This window comes from Zonotrichia leucophrys, chromosome 2, assembly GCF_028769735.1.
Source record: "Zonotrichia leucophrys gambelii isolate GWCS_2022_RI chromosome 2, RI_Zleu_2.0, whole genome shotgun sequence".
In the NCBI taxonomy this organism is placed as follows: domain Eukaryota; kingdom Metazoa; phylum Chordata; class Aves; order Passeriformes; family Passerellidae; genus Zonotrichia; species Zonotrichia leucophrys.
This window is the reverse complement of record NC_088171.1, coordinates 109,968,749-109,986,082: the sequence shown is the minus strand read 5'-3', so window position 1 is coordinate 109,986,082 and position 17,334 is coordinate 109,968,749. Positions and strand designations below refer to the sequence as shown.

Genomic DNA, 17,334 nt, shown 5'->3' with positions numbered 1-17,334 from the left:
ATTTAGTTGGTTTGTGCATGCAGTATAAAAATATTTCCCTCTAGACATTAACTTCGCAGTGAAGTCAAATGTCACTTGTAAAACCTTCATCAACCTTCAGTATACTTCCAAATTAAAGGTTGATTACATAATGAGATTTAATTTTCTATTTAGCCTATTTTGGGACTGATATATGTGGTTTTATGTAGGAGAGCCACTGATTTTAATGAGTGAAGCTTCAATGCATTCTGAAACAGCCAATGTTTTGGTCTATTAATCCAGGTTAGAATACTTCATTATTTTAGGCCTCTACTTTGTACTCTTATGAAGTTTACTTCATTTTAGTAAATTGTGGGTATGAAATAAGTCTAGATGATTCTAAGAGGAGAATGGAATAAGAAAAAAGAAATAGTGTCGCTTAATATTAAATTTTGCCTACTGATGAAGTCTTCAAATTGTTGTAAAAGTAGAAACAGACTAAAAATAGTGTTCTCTCATCCTTTAATGAATAGAGGTTTTTCTGTGTATGGTTGTAGGGGATTTTGTCTTATAGCAAATTTACAAAAGTTAAGCATTTGACAGAGATCAGAGATTTCATCAAAGTCCCTGTAGAGAGAACTGCAGCCTGAGACCAGGCCTTTTGAGTCATCAGGGAAGCTGTGGGAGCATGTACCTCCAGAATAAAAGCCATGGCATCAGACTACAGTAGCTTCAATTGTTTGTAGATTGAGACCCTCAGTGTCCTCCATTTAAGTACCAAAAGCAGTTTTAAATGTTATGATTTTCACAATGAATGTCAGTTTTCAAATTCCACATGCTGTTGCAGAATTATTCCCTTTTCTTGTCATTATTCCAGTCACGTATAGTTACAATGACTTATCTTAAAATAACACTGATGTGAAAAACCCAGTGCATTTCACAGTCATCATGCATGCGAGTGGATTAGAGGAACAGAGAAGGAGACAAGGTCAAAAAGGTAGATTTTTCTTCCTTTTGAAATCAATGAGGTTTTAAAATTTTACTTCATTAAAATCTATTGCCTTCTTCCTAGTGTCTTGGAATAATCAGACTTTTATGTTGAGTTTGAACACTTTGAAAGTAATTTTACTGTCTGTGTGCAAAAGTGAAGCACAGAGAGGTGCTCTTTCAGGTGCAGCAAATTCCTTCCCTTTTACTTGTGAGTGCTGGATGTAGAGCAGAGTCATATGCTAATCCATGAATCTATTACTTTTAGTAGGGCAGTGTCTGTGAATTCAGGGCATTTCCAGTCACTTTAAAGCCTCAAGCTGGAGCATTCATCAGAAGATGGTGCCCATGCACCATATACTTTATATCTCATGAAAGAGGTTGGAAATTATATGTGGCACTTCCAAGTAGCTTTTTTCTGCTCTTTGCATTCTTGCTGTTTTCCTCTAAATCCCAATAACTGGTGGAAAATATTTGCACATACGAAGGTCATGAGAGAATTTAGCCTTTACTTTCAAGGAAATGGAGTGCTGAAGGTTAGTGTGAACTTTAGGTGAAGGGCTTTTTTTGTTTGCTTTTTTCTTACTTGACATTTATTAATGCTGGTTCTCTTTTAGAAAGCAGGTGATGAAGTGGACGTAATACTGTTGGGCAACAAGTGTGATAAGGAGTCAGAACGGGTAGTTCCAAAACAGACAGGAGAAAAGGTATCTTTAGTACTTTCTTTGGGTCCTCCTGAGTTTCTTAGTATGTGACTGAGCTGTTAAACTGAAAATGATAACAAGCTCCTGAATTCCAAAAGTTGTATTAGGACTTGGCTCTAGAAGAACAGTTGTGAAGTTCTAGAGTGCTAGAAATACATTAAGATTCCCTGATCTCTTCAGAATGCCAATTTTTCTTTAAAAGTTTTAGATGTTACAACAGAAATCTTATATAGACTGCATTTTCAGAGTACTGTGGTAATGTAGAATATTAGAATGAAATACATTCTGCATACTTTTTCTGATACCACCCATCAGTGAAAGAACTATTTTGGCAGCCTGTGCAAAGTGATCTGCATTGTCTCTTAAAAAGCCTTGAATAAGACTGGACAAATACTGAACATTCAGCTCCCCAAAACTTGTGTATGTGACATATAATTGACTCTATTGCAGTAGAGTTTCTAGCTGCTGGTCATGGGTTGGGGTGGAACTTATTAAGTGGGGAGTGCTGTTCTAAGGGGAATAGCAGAACTCTCTCACTGAGAGCCAGTGAGGAAATTCAGAAGCCATGCTATGACAGAAGAAACTGGAATAATAATTAAATATTGCAGGACAGCATGTCCTATATACCAGTAAATTTTGCTGCTGCAAACTGTATGCATCTGTTCTCTGGAACTTGGAATTAGCCCTCCTCTTATGCTTTCAGGCATAGTGAGTGAAGCATGATGTCTCATGTTTAAAGAAAAACACACTCATAGCTTCTTGCCAATTATATAATCCCAGATTAGGAAACTTTAAAAAAATAACATCAACTTTTGGACAACATTACACTCCTGAGAGTTCATAGTTCACATGCAAGATGCTTTCACTGTTAATGTACCATATCTGTGTACAAGGAATAATGATTTTTCCTTATAATAATAATGATAATATTTTTGCTGAAAAATACACGTTGTAGTCTCACACAAAGGATGCACTGTAAGAAACCTAGAGAGTTACTGGATGCATGTGCACCAGAGGGCAGTAGTAGGGTTTTGCTTAGGGTATTAACCATGACATTTTCTGACTTCGGGGTCCTTAACCATGCAACCAAAATTCCTCTTGATGTAGTATTTTTTTTTCAGAAAGAAATCATTACCTCCTCCCCAGTGAGTCTGCTTTCTAGATTTCACCTGGGTTTTGAGTCAAGGCAACTCTTCTGTTATACTACTTCTTCTTTTATTATGATTTACAAGTGCTAAAGGATCTGACTGAATGTGCTGGAGAAAGATTCTCTTGGCAGAGAGAGAGAGACACAGTAATTGTCTTCTCATTCTAAAGAAGAAGATATCCTAATTAAGAGGGGAAACAGTTTAATTCTAACTTTGACAAATAATAATTTGTAGTTTCATATTTCATATTATCCTGATAGAATGAGCTTGAAGTACTGTTCTATTCAGTCTCTTGCACAGAACTCCAGGTTCCCTGGGAATCTCATCATCTATACTGGCATTTCTGTAAAAATCTGTTATAACTGAATGGCTATTGTGTATAATTTCATTTCAGTTTAATGCTGAGAAATTTTTTGTTGTTTCTTTTTGCACAAAATCATGTAATAATTCATTTTGTACAAACTTATGTAATTGTGATCACTCAGAAGTTGAGATATTTAATTTTAACACTATGAAGTAAAATTTTCTTGTATCAATTGCTTCTTATTCATTTACATAAAAGTTCTAACTCAGCCTTCTTGAGCTCCTCTGTTCACCCCCCCATATGTGTATCATTTTCATTGAAAGATAAAATTGCTGAAGCTTATATGACTTGATAGAATGTGGCTGGTTTTCTCCTATCCAATCTTTCTAACAGAAAGAGCCAAGTAAAATCTTCCTTTTTTTTTTTTGCTTTTGCTGTCTTCATAGCTGAAGCTGATTAATAGTTTCAAAGCTGATTTTTCATATGTAATAGAACGCTGCACAGTTTTGGAATATTTCAGACATATCTCTCTGATTCAGCACTAAGAAATCACACCAGCACTTTGCTAGGAAGTAGTATTAGCATTACTTATTTTATTGTTGTTGGTAAGATACAAGCTTATTTCACACAAGTTCTCCAAACTGTTATGAAGGAGATTATAAAATATCATTTCTCAGTAGCATAATTCCCACAGGTTTGTAAATGTATTTAGGTATTTTATTTATGGATCTATTTAAGATGCTCCCAATGGGAAAAAAAATAGTTATTTGAATACACTTTTCTGTGGTCTTTCAGACAGGGAGGAGCCAAATGCATGTTCATACCTTCAACTGCTTTACCATTGGACCAGTGGGGGTTTTTGCACTGAGCTACATTTTTGGAAGGCTTTCCTGCCACAAAGTTTAGCAGTATGCAGGGTGAAGTTAAAAAATACAGACATTAATCTTCTGTGACCTATATTGTACGCATATAGAGAAAATGGGGGTCCACTGATAGGTGTAGTGGGCAATGTAGAAACATGATACAGAGAAGGGTCAAGTATTCAAGTTTTTTTTTTATTTGCTTTGATTTGATTTGATTTGATTTTTCTTTTCTTTGGTCTTCACAAATAGAGCTTGCTCCCAGGCCTCTGCAGGTCGCTGATGTTTTGGGAAGGAGCAGATCAGCCAGCAGTGGGAAAGCTTCGGATTAGAAATTGCTTAGGAAAGTTGGATGTGCCCATAGACATGATGAAGTTCTCCCAATTGTGCTGAAAGAGCTGATCATTGTGATTTGAGCCACTGTCAGTCAACTCTGAAAAATAATAGTGGTTGGAAGAGATATCTTTTGATGCCATGATGCATCTTTTAAAAAAGGCAAGGAAGAAGGTTCTGGGAGCTATAGGCAGTCAGCTTTGCCTCAGTCACATTGTTTGGCATCTTCATTGGTGATTTGGCTGATGATAGAAGGAGATTTGCATGTGACATGAGATTAAGGGGTGCGACTGGCACACCACACAGGAGAACACCAATTCTGTGGGACCTTGATAAACTTGGGAGCTGGGTCAGGGAAAACATTGTGAAGTTCATGAAGTGCAAAGATTTGCACCTGTGATGGAATAATCCAAGGCAGGAGTCACTGTCCTTCCACAAAAGACTGATGAGTTCCAATGAGCACCAGCTTGAATATAAGTCAACAATGTTCCCTCATGGCTTTAAAGATTTTGGACTACATTAGAAGGATAATGGATGGTGGATCTGGGGAAATTATTACCCCCCTTACTTAGTGCTACACGGCCACATGGAATATTGTGTCCAGCTTTGGCTCTCCTGTTTCAAGAAGGGTGTTGAGAAACTGCAGCTGGTCCAGCAGACAGCTATAAGGGTGATTGGTGTCTAGTACTAGTATTCCATGAGGAGAGGGAGCTGGGTAAAGAGCAGGCTAAGGAGCAGTTACTGGTCTGCTGCAACTGAAGTGGCACTAAAGGAATGACAGAAATGGAATCTTCTCAGTAGAGTCAGACAATAAACAGATGGGGAGCAGACACAAGTCCTGGCTTGGGAGGTTCAGGTTGGAGTTGAGGAGAGCCAGCTGTACTAGAACGTTGATGTAGCCATGGAAGAGGGTCCCATAAAGGCTACAGAATCTCCATTGTTGGTGGATTTGAACATTTCTGTAGGCAAAGCCGTGCCTGACCCAGTATTGTGTGGGCAGTAGCCTCATTTCAAGTGGGGTTTTCTTTGATAATTATTTCTGCAATTCCACGATTTAAAGGGTTGGCTTGTGTTCATCAAAGTTTGTAAATAGGTAACTTACCTGTTACGTGACGCAAGAAAGAAAAGGGCATTTAATAGTAGTTTCTGTGTACTTTATAATCAGCAAGCCAGTAGTTCTCTCTACTTCATTAGTCCAGTATTCTTTTATTGCTTGTCTTTTTCTTTATGAACCCTTATGCATCATTGTTTTGTACTGGCAATAGTTGAATGATCTTAACTTTCTGTAACAAGTTGCTGCAGTACCGAAAACACTTCACAGCAGTCCACTGAGTTTCAGAATCCCTTATGAATTTATGAAGTAGTCTCTGTCTAATGAATCAGTTAGATTTCATCTTTATTTTCAGAACTACAACTTCTTGAAGCATTTTGGACAGGAAACCATTTTGCTTACTTTGTTTTTTTTTTAACTCTAGTGTAATCTTTATTATATTTTGACTAAAACTCTGAAGTCTGATTATTGTATATATATTGTGTTGAAGTTTTTTTATTCATGCCAACATAACTCAAAGCTATCTGCAATGGAAATACACTGGAAATAAGACAACAGGAATAAATTAAAGAAAACCAACCAATGTAAAGTCTATGCTGCCCATCTAAGTATTTTCTGTCTTTTCCTTTTACCATAACATTATTTTACATGCATATGTTTTCTTTGCATGTCTGTTATCTCTGTGCTTCTCTCTATCTAGCATAAAGGAACATCTCTTTTTTGTATTTCATCCTGCCACTTTTTTTCAACAGTTCTTGTCATATTTTTATCTGCAGGCACTCCATTAGTTTCCTCTAAATAATTGCTTAGGAGACAGTTAATTTTGCAAATAAATCAAAACACTGAGAACAGACCCACTGGATTTTATTTTTGTTATTTGCAAGTAAAGATTGGTTAAAAAAGCTGTTTTGAAAATACAAAAATTTAACAAGAATGTTTTAAAAGGTACCTGAAATTTATAAACTGAGGATGAATATAGAGTACTTTACTGAGCAGTCATGTACTCAATTAAGGCTTTTATGGAGCAGTCAGAACACCTTCATATTGCTTGCTGCTAGTATTAGGAACTGGTTTTTTTCCTGAAGAATGTTCATCCCATTTCCTACATGTGTTTTTCAGCTTGCTTGGGAATACGGAATGCCTTTTTTTGAGACCAGTGCCAAAGAAAACGTGAACATTGAGCATGCATTCTCAGTCTTGACTAAGGAAATCCTGGAAAAGGTAGGCTTCTTTTCCAAGGAGAAAGAAGATGGGAGATTTTTCTTCTCAGGTTAGGTAAATAAGGTTGTAACTACAGAATCGTTTGAGCAAAGCACAGCTGATGCTGTTTTTGCATTCTGGAGTTAGTATTTTGGGGGGATCCTGTAGCTGCAGGCATACAGAGGAGGAACATGGGGGAGAAGAATCGTGGGAGAAGAGAAAAATAGAAGAGGTGAGCAGCTACAATACAGTTCAGAGAGAAAGTGAAAATTCAGGAAGTCTGCATTTGTGGCTTTATTTCCCATACTTTCCTTTAAGGGAGAGGTTAACAGCTCACAAATAATTCCACTTCTGTGCCAGGAAGATTCCTTTTTCCTCTGGGTTTCTGCAGAGTGTGCACATAGTGAAGATGCCACATGATGATGGAATCAGTGGAGCTTTTATGTTCAGCAATCAAATGTTTTATCCAAGGTTCATAGCTGTTTGTTTGGTCGATTTACACTAGTGCTTTTGAGTTATCAGGGCCTAAAGATTTGAGTTAATTAGTGGTAGAATCAATATTGTATCTGTCAGAATCAGCATCTCTCTAACTTGAGTGTGTTGGCTTAAAGGTCCTTACTCCTCAAAGTTGCAGTTCTTTTGTAGGACTGAATTATTGTTCATTAGCTCTGAAAATATTTTGCATTACAATTTATTTTTAGGCAGCAAAGTATTATTTTGGACTTTAATAGATGTTCTTCATGCAATGTATTATCACTGCCATTCATCACCAATATTAGTTGTACAAAACTAACCTTCCACTCCAAATACTCTTCAAATCATAATAAAGATAAATGAGCAAAATTACTGACAAAGTCACAAGTAGCAGTGTTTTGATTAAGTAGCCATAGGGGGTGGTCAGGGGATGGTGCTGTTAAATCAGGGTCTTGTCATACTACATAGTAACACAAGTTGTAGTTGGTTATTTTGGGGGAGGAAAAAAAAAGGCAAAAAAATATTTTGGTTACTTTGACATAAAAGTGAAGCTCAGCAACTGAACAGTTAAATATTGTTTAGAACAGGAGGATAATGGCAGGCCCTTCAGTTACTGAGCTTGTTGGAAAAAAGTCTCAAGTAAAATAACTCTCATTTTGTTGTAAATGAAAAAGACATTGTCTACTGTAAATAGAGAATATATTGTTAGTATGAAACATGAAAACTACAAAACAATAGTTCTGATCATAACTACTTCAAAGACAAATATGTGTGAAGTGAGCATTTCTGCAGAGTGTGTTTGGATGATATCTAAGAGAATTCTCTGCATATGCAGAAATGATGTTTGGGTATTTTTCACATTAACATTGGCTACACTTACTTTATGGTAAGTGAAACTTCAGTATTCCTGCCCACCTTCATGAAAATTCATGGGGTTTGTAGTGTGGACACGGCCAAAAAATTCAGGCCACGTTGAACATGTTACACTACTGCTTGGTTTTAATTAGAACTGCTTTAAACAGTTATATGCTCTGCATGTATGTGTGTTTGGAAAATGTGCCCATGAGAATTTGTCATATTTGTCTGTAGTAACAATTCACCTTAGCTAAAAATATTTGGAATCCTGATGAGGCATCATGTACCATTTCTTTGGTGTATAATTTGCCATTTTTGGTAAAATGCATCTGTTGATTTAAACAAGAGGCCCTTTAGCCCAATTGGTTTTACCACTGGCCTGATAAGAAAGAGTTTGCTGGGGAAAAAAAAAATCCACTGTACAGTTTCATCATGGTTTTCAGGTTCGACAAAATAATTTGCCTGTTCACAAAACTGTGAAATCTGAATGTACTACTTGAATTTTAACTTCCTCTAACTGATGAAATTTTGGAGAATGGAAAATGCAGTAGCAAGTGTGACTAGTAGCTGTGAAAAATGACATGATAGATGCCAGTCTGAGATAATTTCAGTCATACATCCATTTGGTAGTGGTGAAATACGTATTTTCTGATTGTAAAAATGAGATACAGCTTTGCACAACGTTTTGGCCCAAGGCACCTGTGCCTGGGGATATCAGACCTCCCTGCCCTCTGCAATGGACCATCTGTCCCAGACTGATGAGATGCTTCAGTGGGAGCACATCGTTGCTTTCCCAGTCCCACAGAAGAAAGGAACTCCCTAGGACAGTCTATTATGGCCACGCTTTTGGGAAGTGCATGAAGCCTACTCAGAGATAAGATAAATAAGCAGGGTAGGCTGGCAGGCAGTAGACCATTCTGAGATGCATTGCACTAGACTGTATTAATCTGAGGAAATCTAGGACTTTTTATGTACATTCTTGCTTGCCATCTACTGTGGACATGTCCTTAGTAACTTCATTTACACAAAGCACTCCTGTAGATGGGGAAGATTGATATCCAGAGTTATAGAGCTCATACAGAAGTACTGAACTTCTTGACTCTTTCAAAGTTTAGAACATGTTGTGGTTCAATGGTGGGTTGGGGAAAAAAACCATATTAAAAAGTTTCATATTAAAGACATTTAAACAACACAAAACAAAAAATCACAAGTGTTTCAGTGTATTGTCACTATTTTGTAGTGCATTTTCCCATCTCTTTTTGCAGTTTGTCTTGTAGTGGGCTTAAGGGAGAGAGAAGACTTCTGCATCCCAGTGATCTGGATAACTAAAGTGCTGCTTGACCTTTCAGATACTTTTCATCTCAACTGTTCTATGCTGGGTCTTGGTCCTGCAGCTCTAATTTACATGGGCAATCTCATGAAAATCATCAGGTGTTTTTTTGAGGTTTTTTTTTTTTCTTACATTGGTAACAACTAAGGAGTCATGCCATATTTCTGAGAACTGACAATATTCAAACCAATCTGTTAATAATAAGTGAATGCAGCAACTTCCTCTGCCTGATGAGTTTTTGGAGAAGGTCAATAATAACCAATTTGATTACATTGAAAGGCTGCACCGGAAATGAATGTTAATGACATAGATTATTCCAGGAGTTTGCTTAGACATGTTGACAAATAACAGTATTTTATTTATTCACAAGTCTCATGAATCTCAGATATGCCAAAACCTGTCCATTAATAGATGACAGCTGTTCTTTAACAATGCTTCTGGTTGCCAGTGAACTATTTGAACTTGTGAATCAGTCCTCTAAAAACAACCAAAACCAAAAAAATACCACCCAGAGTGAAGTTAGCATTTGCTCTTTTGTGTTCTTTGGTTTCATGCCTGTCAAGCAGTAGTGTTCTCAAGGTTTTCAAAAAAATATTACAAGCCTTTGTATGTGTCCTTTTGGGTGTGATTGTTGGTATTTTCCTAAATTATGATCGGGAGAGAACTCCGTTAAAAAAAAAAAAAAGAAAAATGAAGTTATCACCTTTTTCTGAAAATTGCAATAAAACTAACCAAAAACTTATATTCTGCCTACCTCCCAAGAGTGATTGACTACTAAGACTATTTTAATCATATTAAATAAACATATATCTTCTGAGAAGAGAGCAGTTAAAATCCATTTAAGACCTTGCCCTGTGCTGTTGAAAGTAACATTTAATGTTTAACAGCTGGATGTCATTTGAGATGAACATTCAGAAGTAGCAGGCCTCAATTTTGCCCTTCCTTCATTTCTTTACACTTCCTTTCTATGGCAACAAGATTGTTGTGATTATACTGTGTTTTCTATTCCTTTGCTCTTAAAGTACCTTTGGAACTTCTTAGCTGATTTTAAACAAATTTGACAGATCTAAAAGATAATTAAGTTCCTGAGTAGTTCCTTTTGAAAATAAGGTGAGAGGCAGGGTACTCTGCAGAAGGAAAGTCTCCAGCATTAGTTCATAGAATATTAGAGACCACTACACAGAGAGACTGAAAAATGCTCGAACCAGCTACTCCAGCTGGAACGTGCATCACAGATATCAAATTTAATTCACTTCAAGACCTAAATCCATAGGAAATCGGATTTCATTATTGCTGAGGTTCATGGAATTGTTAGTTTGTCTGAAAGATCCCTACGTCTCCTGCAGTGCATACTCAGTGTTTCTTTATTACCCTTAGTCATGCATGGAGCCCCGGGCTTTATTTGCCCTTTATTTATCTTGTACTGACCACAGAATAATAATTCCTTCGAGAGGTTTTTCATAATGCTTCTACTGCTGTACTTTAGATCCATTTTAGATTTTTATCTCCTTTACTTTCTTAGTAACATTAGGTATATTCAGCATTGCACATGTGGGAACAAAGGTACAGAGATTAAAGCAAAGAGGATAAATGGTACCAACCCACTTAGTGCTGGTGCAATTGTAAGGCAAAATTTAACTACGCTATCTTATTTAATTTTTTTTAAGTCTGTTCTGGACATCGAATGAGCCAGATATTTTTCTGGAAACAGTATAATTAGGTCATGTAAATCAAAACTTAATCGCATCATCTGTGTATAGGGGATGAGACTCATCTTAGCATGCAATCTTAGCCAGCTAGAATTTGCATGACTGGTCTGGTTGTCTGGAAAGAGATGAGTCTTTAGGATGAAATTGTGTTTTGGAGGTGCCTTTCTCCCTCCATTGATTATGGAGGCCTCCATATCTCAGCCTGTATGATTTCATATTATTCAAATTAAACAAATTAAATTCCAGGAGAAAAAAAAAGAAAGTTACAGACTTGGTTTACTTCTGGCATTTGCTTCTGCGGGATATTGACTTTGAAGATATATTGCTTTCTTAAACAGTGTTTTTATGATGCAACTATATTAAATATCACCTAGATGATCTGTAGGGTTGAGGAACCTCACAGGAGATCCACACCTGTTTTCTCAAGTTTGTGAATAACTAATTGCAGGACAACATTGTTACAGCCTACATGGTAGTAACAGGAGAGGGAGATAGAGCCCCAGGTTTGCCAGTGGGTTAGATGTTTCAGACATGGTGGAACAGCAGGCTTTGGGAGCAAGACCTTCATCAACATTCCTTGAGGAATGTAGTCAGCAGTTAGATCCTGCTGTGCCAGACCTCATATCCTCCTGTCCTGCTCCTCTACCTGTTCCCACAGTGATTGATTGCCTTCCCTGCTAATACATCCCTAGCCCTTGCATAATACTGCTTGTACCATGTCCAGCCCATTGTGGTTGTGAGACTACTGTCTTGTATTTTTTTTACAAATAATACAATTGTATTACAAGTAATACAATTACTTGTATTTTGAACAGGTAATTTGAATTCCCAAATATAGGGGAAATACATAAAATATGTTGAGACTATTAATAACTGAGCTCTCTGTAATGGCAGGTCAGGCACTGAAGTCATGTGGGACTTCATTTCATTAAGTTCTCTGCCAGTATTTGTCAGCTATCACTGTTAAATATAAACAAAATTGTTGCAGTAATTAAGTAGGATGATTTTTTAATAAGAGTAAAAATCCTCAAATTTAAAGAAGTTAAAAATAATAGTAACCTCAGTTCCAGTCTCTTCTGTTTGTTTCTCCAAAGATTCTAATTTTTCAGCAAGCACTCTAGGTCTGACTTTGACTGGGAACATGATGTGGATAAAGTAAAATCCTGTCACTCTTTCAAACCTACAGTGAGCCCCACCTTCAAAATAACTTAACCAGTATCAAAATACCAAAAACTGGTGCTAGAGAAGGTGGATCCACCATTAACCTGAGTAAGTTTTCTGCAAGGAATGTGCAGCTGGCCTTAATGAAGATTTATAGATTTACTCCATTAGAAACCTTTCAGAGAGGTTGTTGGGGTTTTTGCATTACATTTTCCTTTGTATTCTACCCTAGCTTTCTTGCCTTGATTAAAAAAAAAAAAAAAAAGTTAACTGAGCCATCTCATCACAATTCCTGTGTCTAGGTATCTGTTGCATGCCAGTGATACAAATTCTGCTTAGAAGTGGGCAGGAGAGACAGCCAGAAGGGGAGTTTTAAGCAGGAAGTTTAAAACTGGCTTGCAGAGATGCCTGCCAGTTAGGTGAGACATGTCTGCTGTGCTATTTAACAGGAAAAACTAGTATTTAATAGCAGGAAATTTCAACATCTTACTGAAATCACTGCAGGGTACAGAGCCATCTGTGTCCGTGGCGGTATTTTCAAAACCTCATTTTGCCCAAGATACTGAAATGGAAACTCCAGCTTCTTGGTACCATTTTGGTTCTTCTCACCTTTTCAGTTTTTGGCTGTTTGTTGGCTGACTTGTGGGGCAGTGAGTTCCAAGCAGCTGAACTGAAATGTGAGCTGGAAGTGTTGATGTTCATGGAGCCCCGGAGGAGGAATGCTGCCCGCCTTGTTCTCACAGGTGGGAGATTTGCATACCTCCCTGCTGTAATTTCAGCAGAGGGGGTGCCCCACCTCTCCCAAGGCTTGGCTAAGGCTGAGCACTACGTGGGATTGCCCAAATCTGATTGTTGCTTTATGCAGGACTTGTAGTATCTCTTTAGATTATGAATGTGCACTTTTTAAATATGTGTGCAGCACATTTGCTTAAATGGATCCCAGACCCTTATTTGCTTCACAAAGGCCCTATATGGAACAGTCTTGCAAACTGAAGTGATTAATAGTCCTCAACTTTTAAATTCATTTTAAAATGACTGTTCTTTATTTGTGGAGTGGTGGTTCTTGTCTGTCTGTCCTGGCTAGTTTGTAGATGAACTAACAAATAATGATTTTAGAGATTATAAGAACTGTTGCATTATCAAATATGTTTCATCGTTCTTAATCATTTAACAGTTCTGAGGATCCTTGCCAAGGATATATGAAGAGCTTACTTACCATCTAAAAGTACTATTGAGTAGTAAAATCGTAAGGATGCAAATAAGTACCCTAAGTGTTTAAGGAAATGTAAATTTCTCCCCTTTGACTGGAAGTTTGGTCTTGAAGTATAATCTGCAACATCTTCAAATTACCTGTTTCCTCTAAGTAAGTCAAACTTGAATTCTGAAACACACATAGAAAGTCACAGGGTAATTCAAACAGGGATTTTTCTAGAGCTCTTTTACTACCTAAACTGATTGTTTTCTCCAGAAAAAGCATGGGTGAAACAAAACCTATTTAGTTGATGTTCACAACAATCAATGCTCAGTGTTATTTCTTGGTCTCAATTGAGTGAAATTAAATTTCTTACTGTACCATTATCTTCCAAAGCTTTTATTTTCCCCTCAGAATCTTATCTCTAAACCAGAGTGGTATCTTGTTTCTTGAGATGACAAGGTTATGTTTGTGTAATTTTGAATCTGCCTTGCTCCCTTTTTTAAAAAGGTCTTCATAAAAAGTTATTTTACAAAACTGTACTGTCTATGCTTGCAGACTGCCAAATACTGTCTCTGCCTAGCAGAAATCATAATAGCCAAAACTGTGTGAAAAGTTAAAACTAATCAGAAGCTATAAAGCTGCATGTTGGTATTTCTAGGAATTCTCAGGGGTAATAAAAATGCTATGCCTTTTGGTCCTTTCCACTCAAAAAATAAATTTTAAAAAAAGCCAAAAGAAATGAAAACAGACAAACAACCCCAAGTAAAAGTGCACCTGCTGTATTTCTTAATTATGTGGAGAATTCATTATGACAAGAAATTTCTACAATCAGTAAGCTACAGTCTTCAGATATTCTAGTCACACCGTATTTGCTAATAATTTTGCTGATGACAGCTTTAGCATCCATCCTGGGGTTTAGACACCACAATACATTTCCTGCTCTCTGCTCCTTCCTCCATCCATCACTTTTGATCCCTTCCCAGATATTTAATGTTCTCCCCCCAGCACTAGGCACTGTGGAAGCCTCCCTGGGTCTCTGGAGCCTCAGGGAGAAATGAGCTGAGCCAGTCTTTGTGGGGACAGCTCTGGCACAGAGCAGCCAGCATTCTGGAAGAGCTGGAACTATGGCTACAGAAAGAAAAAGGAAACAAATTCTATGCATCTTCTCCAGAATTGTAAGAAGTGATGAATATTCTCAGCGAAACAGGCTTAAAGCTTATTTGTAGCACAGGGGAGACTTTATATTTTGCCCTCCTGATGCCGCTGAGTAATTTTAGGTGACTCTTTCTGGATGTAGTCAATGTTCAACTACCCTGTGACTTTCTCTGTGTAAGTTTTCAATTTTGAGTCATGATTAGTACTGTACTACATTATGCCTTTTTTCCCCTTCTTCCTTTCTTTTTCTCCTGTGCTTTGGATTTCATTCATTTAGCTTAGATGGTTGTTGTCTCTGGACGCTTTCTTAATTGTCAGACATGGTTGTTTATGGCTGTTTGGGTTGAGAGAGGAATGTGGTGAATCCAGAGGTTTTACTTATTTCTCTGTGCTTGCTTGCTAAACCTGCCAAGACAGCAGAGTGGCAGGTAGAAAAGTTGGGACTTTCATTTTCCTGGGCATGTGACAATATTCTGTGTGTCTCTGTGCCCTAGTTCAGGGTTCAGTGTTCATGGTTTCAGAGAACAAGATTGCGACATGTTCTGCATTGCACAACTGGGTTTGATTGTTTCTCTGGTCAACATTAATTATCTAGTTGAGTTCATTGCTGAAAGGAAGAGTCCTGGTTTTGATGATTTTCATTTTTTGTTACAATCTGCTTTTGCAATCAGTACATAAATGTTTTACAAGGGTGGAGTGCTATTTTGATAGTTTATCATGATAAAGACTGAGCTGTTTCCATTTGGGGGTATTCCTGGTTATTAGAGGCAAGAAAACAGAATTTTAGTGAATTTCACAAAACAAGTTAACATCCTGCATAATAGTTAATAGCCTGTGCCTTTTCTTCAGTGAGTACTAATATTCTGTGTGACCTGTTCCTTTCAACTGGACTTTTCCAACCCATGCTCAATACTTCAAAGATAAGGGTACTTAACAGCTTTTAACTTAATCAGCTAAAATTGGTAGTCAACTGAAGAACCTGTACTTACAGAACAGTTCATATGAGTAAAGATTTACAGGATTGGCATGTATGGTTTGTAGTGACTCCTCAAAAGACATTTTCTGTTACCTTCAGATTTAGGAGAGGTGTTTGAGGCGGCTAAAGAATGTAAAGATGCCAAATGGGACTTGCATAGGCATCAGTTTCCATCTAATTTATTAGAAAACTTCAATCATGTAATTAAATATTCAAAGGAAAAACATATCCAGTGACTGCACCAAATATTTTACATTAAAGTATGTGAAAAAGCAAACTTTTCAACTGTTGTGTTCTAGTTATCTTAATGAAGTGTTTGCTTTTGTTTGTTTTTCAGAAATCCGGTGTATTACATGACTTAGACGTTGTGTCTGTAAATGAAACTAAGAAGAGAACCTGCTGTGGATTCTAAAGTACTGTTTTTTATTCCATTTTCTCTTCAGGAAATATCAAGTGTTACAAAGGAACATAAAAGATTTTAAAAATGAGCCCGTAATCCAAAAATACAGTGTTTAAGCATTACACAGACATTGTTGCCAAATTTTTTTATATGTTTATATTATATTTTCATATTTTTAATGTGAAGATAAAACAGTTATCTGATTTAGGAATTGTTAGGTGCTTCACAGGGCGACAGTGCTTGAATGTAAATGTTTGCAGAAATGAAGTCTAAGTGTACTAATTTTCTGTTATTAAAAAAGCACCCTTCACTTTTTTTGTGTGTAATTTATACCAGATTTGTAATACAATGAACATTGACATCATCACACAAGCAACCTTCTGATATATGAAATCATATAACATCTCTTTAAGTATCTGATACTTACTGCAATCTCATAAGACTCATAAGAGAATTTTTGGCTTGGTTTCTTTTGTACTAATTTCAGACACATACATGCTACTTTAATACCTTTGAATAGGGACTCTGTAAAGGTGATGTCTGCAAGAAAGGGATAAACCATATAAAGACTGGTGTCATAGAATGGTTTGGGTTGGAAGAGAGCTTGAATATCATCTAGTTCCTGCCTCCCTGATATGGACAGGGACCTTCCACTAGAGTGTGTTTCTGGACCTTCCTAAGAATTCTGAAAGTATGGAACAACAGAATACATCCAGTAATAATAATAGTTTCTGTTATTTAAATTTCATAATTCCTTAAAATAATTTAGACAGGTGTTAGCAGCATACCTGCATTTTCAAATGTTCTTTTTGTCACAAATGATCACAATGAAAGGCTTTCGTTGATATTGTGTTTATTGTATTTATGTTGTTTTCTCAAAGTGTAAATAGAGGAGGTATCTGATTTCTGCTCACATAGATTTGTTTTATACAGACTTGTAAATGTTTTTAAAATCTGTGGAGAATATCTTATTTAATTTTAAATAAGGGCAGAATCAGGATGCTGGTTACTTTTTCTTTAATCAAAAGCAAAGCAAGCACAACTCAAACCTGCAAGATAAGCAAAAAGCAAACACGGGTTAAGAAATCTGAAGAATTGTGGCAACTCTACTGTCTTCTTTTTTTGTCCTTGCATAGGAGATGTGGTTGTTTTATCATCATTTTAAATGACTAATGCTGTTGTGCAGAATTGTGTTTTGATCCATCCCAGCACATCCAAAATAACTAGCCACACTGGCTTACTGTTCTGAAGTGCCACTAACCTTCTGAAATACTCTTGCTTCTTTTTTGAGGGCTGTTTGCAAATTGTCATAATATCAAAATATTACTATATTTGGTATTGAGAAAGGGAGCTCAAATGGAGCACATGACACCAAGTGTGCCTGAGCATAGTGCCAGGTTTATATGCCCCTAGCCCAGTGATCAACATCACTGATGTTGATGAAGGTCCTGGATAGTTCTGCATCCAAGATGGATCTAAGTGAAATTCTGTTCTATGTATCCTTTCAGCTTTGGAGTACTAGTTATTTCCAAAT

General features: G+C 36.9%; 1 protein-coding gene across 2 annotated transcripts in view; it reads left to right on the top strand.

Annotated features, from left to right (window-relative positions):
* The window catches only part of LOC135443289 (ras-related protein Rab-10-like), a 31,605-nt gene extending 15,490 nt beyond the window's left edge, over positions 1–16,115 (top strand). Inside the window, exons 4-6 of one of the 2 annotated variants that reach the window (XM_064703502.1) lie at positions 1,563–1,652; positions 6,465–6,566; positions 15,738–16,115. In XM_064703502.1, coding sequence (XP_064559572.1) covers positions 1,563–1,652; positions 6,465–6,566; positions 15,738–15,812 — 267 coding nt within the window. In that variant the 3' untranslated portion in view covers positions 15,813–16,115. The remainder of the gene's footprint in view (positions 1–1,562; positions 1,653–6,464; positions 6,567–15,737) is intronic. The other variant, XM_064703503.1, reaches the window with a different exon arrangement.
* Positions 16,116–17,334: the final 1,219 nt, after the last annotated feature.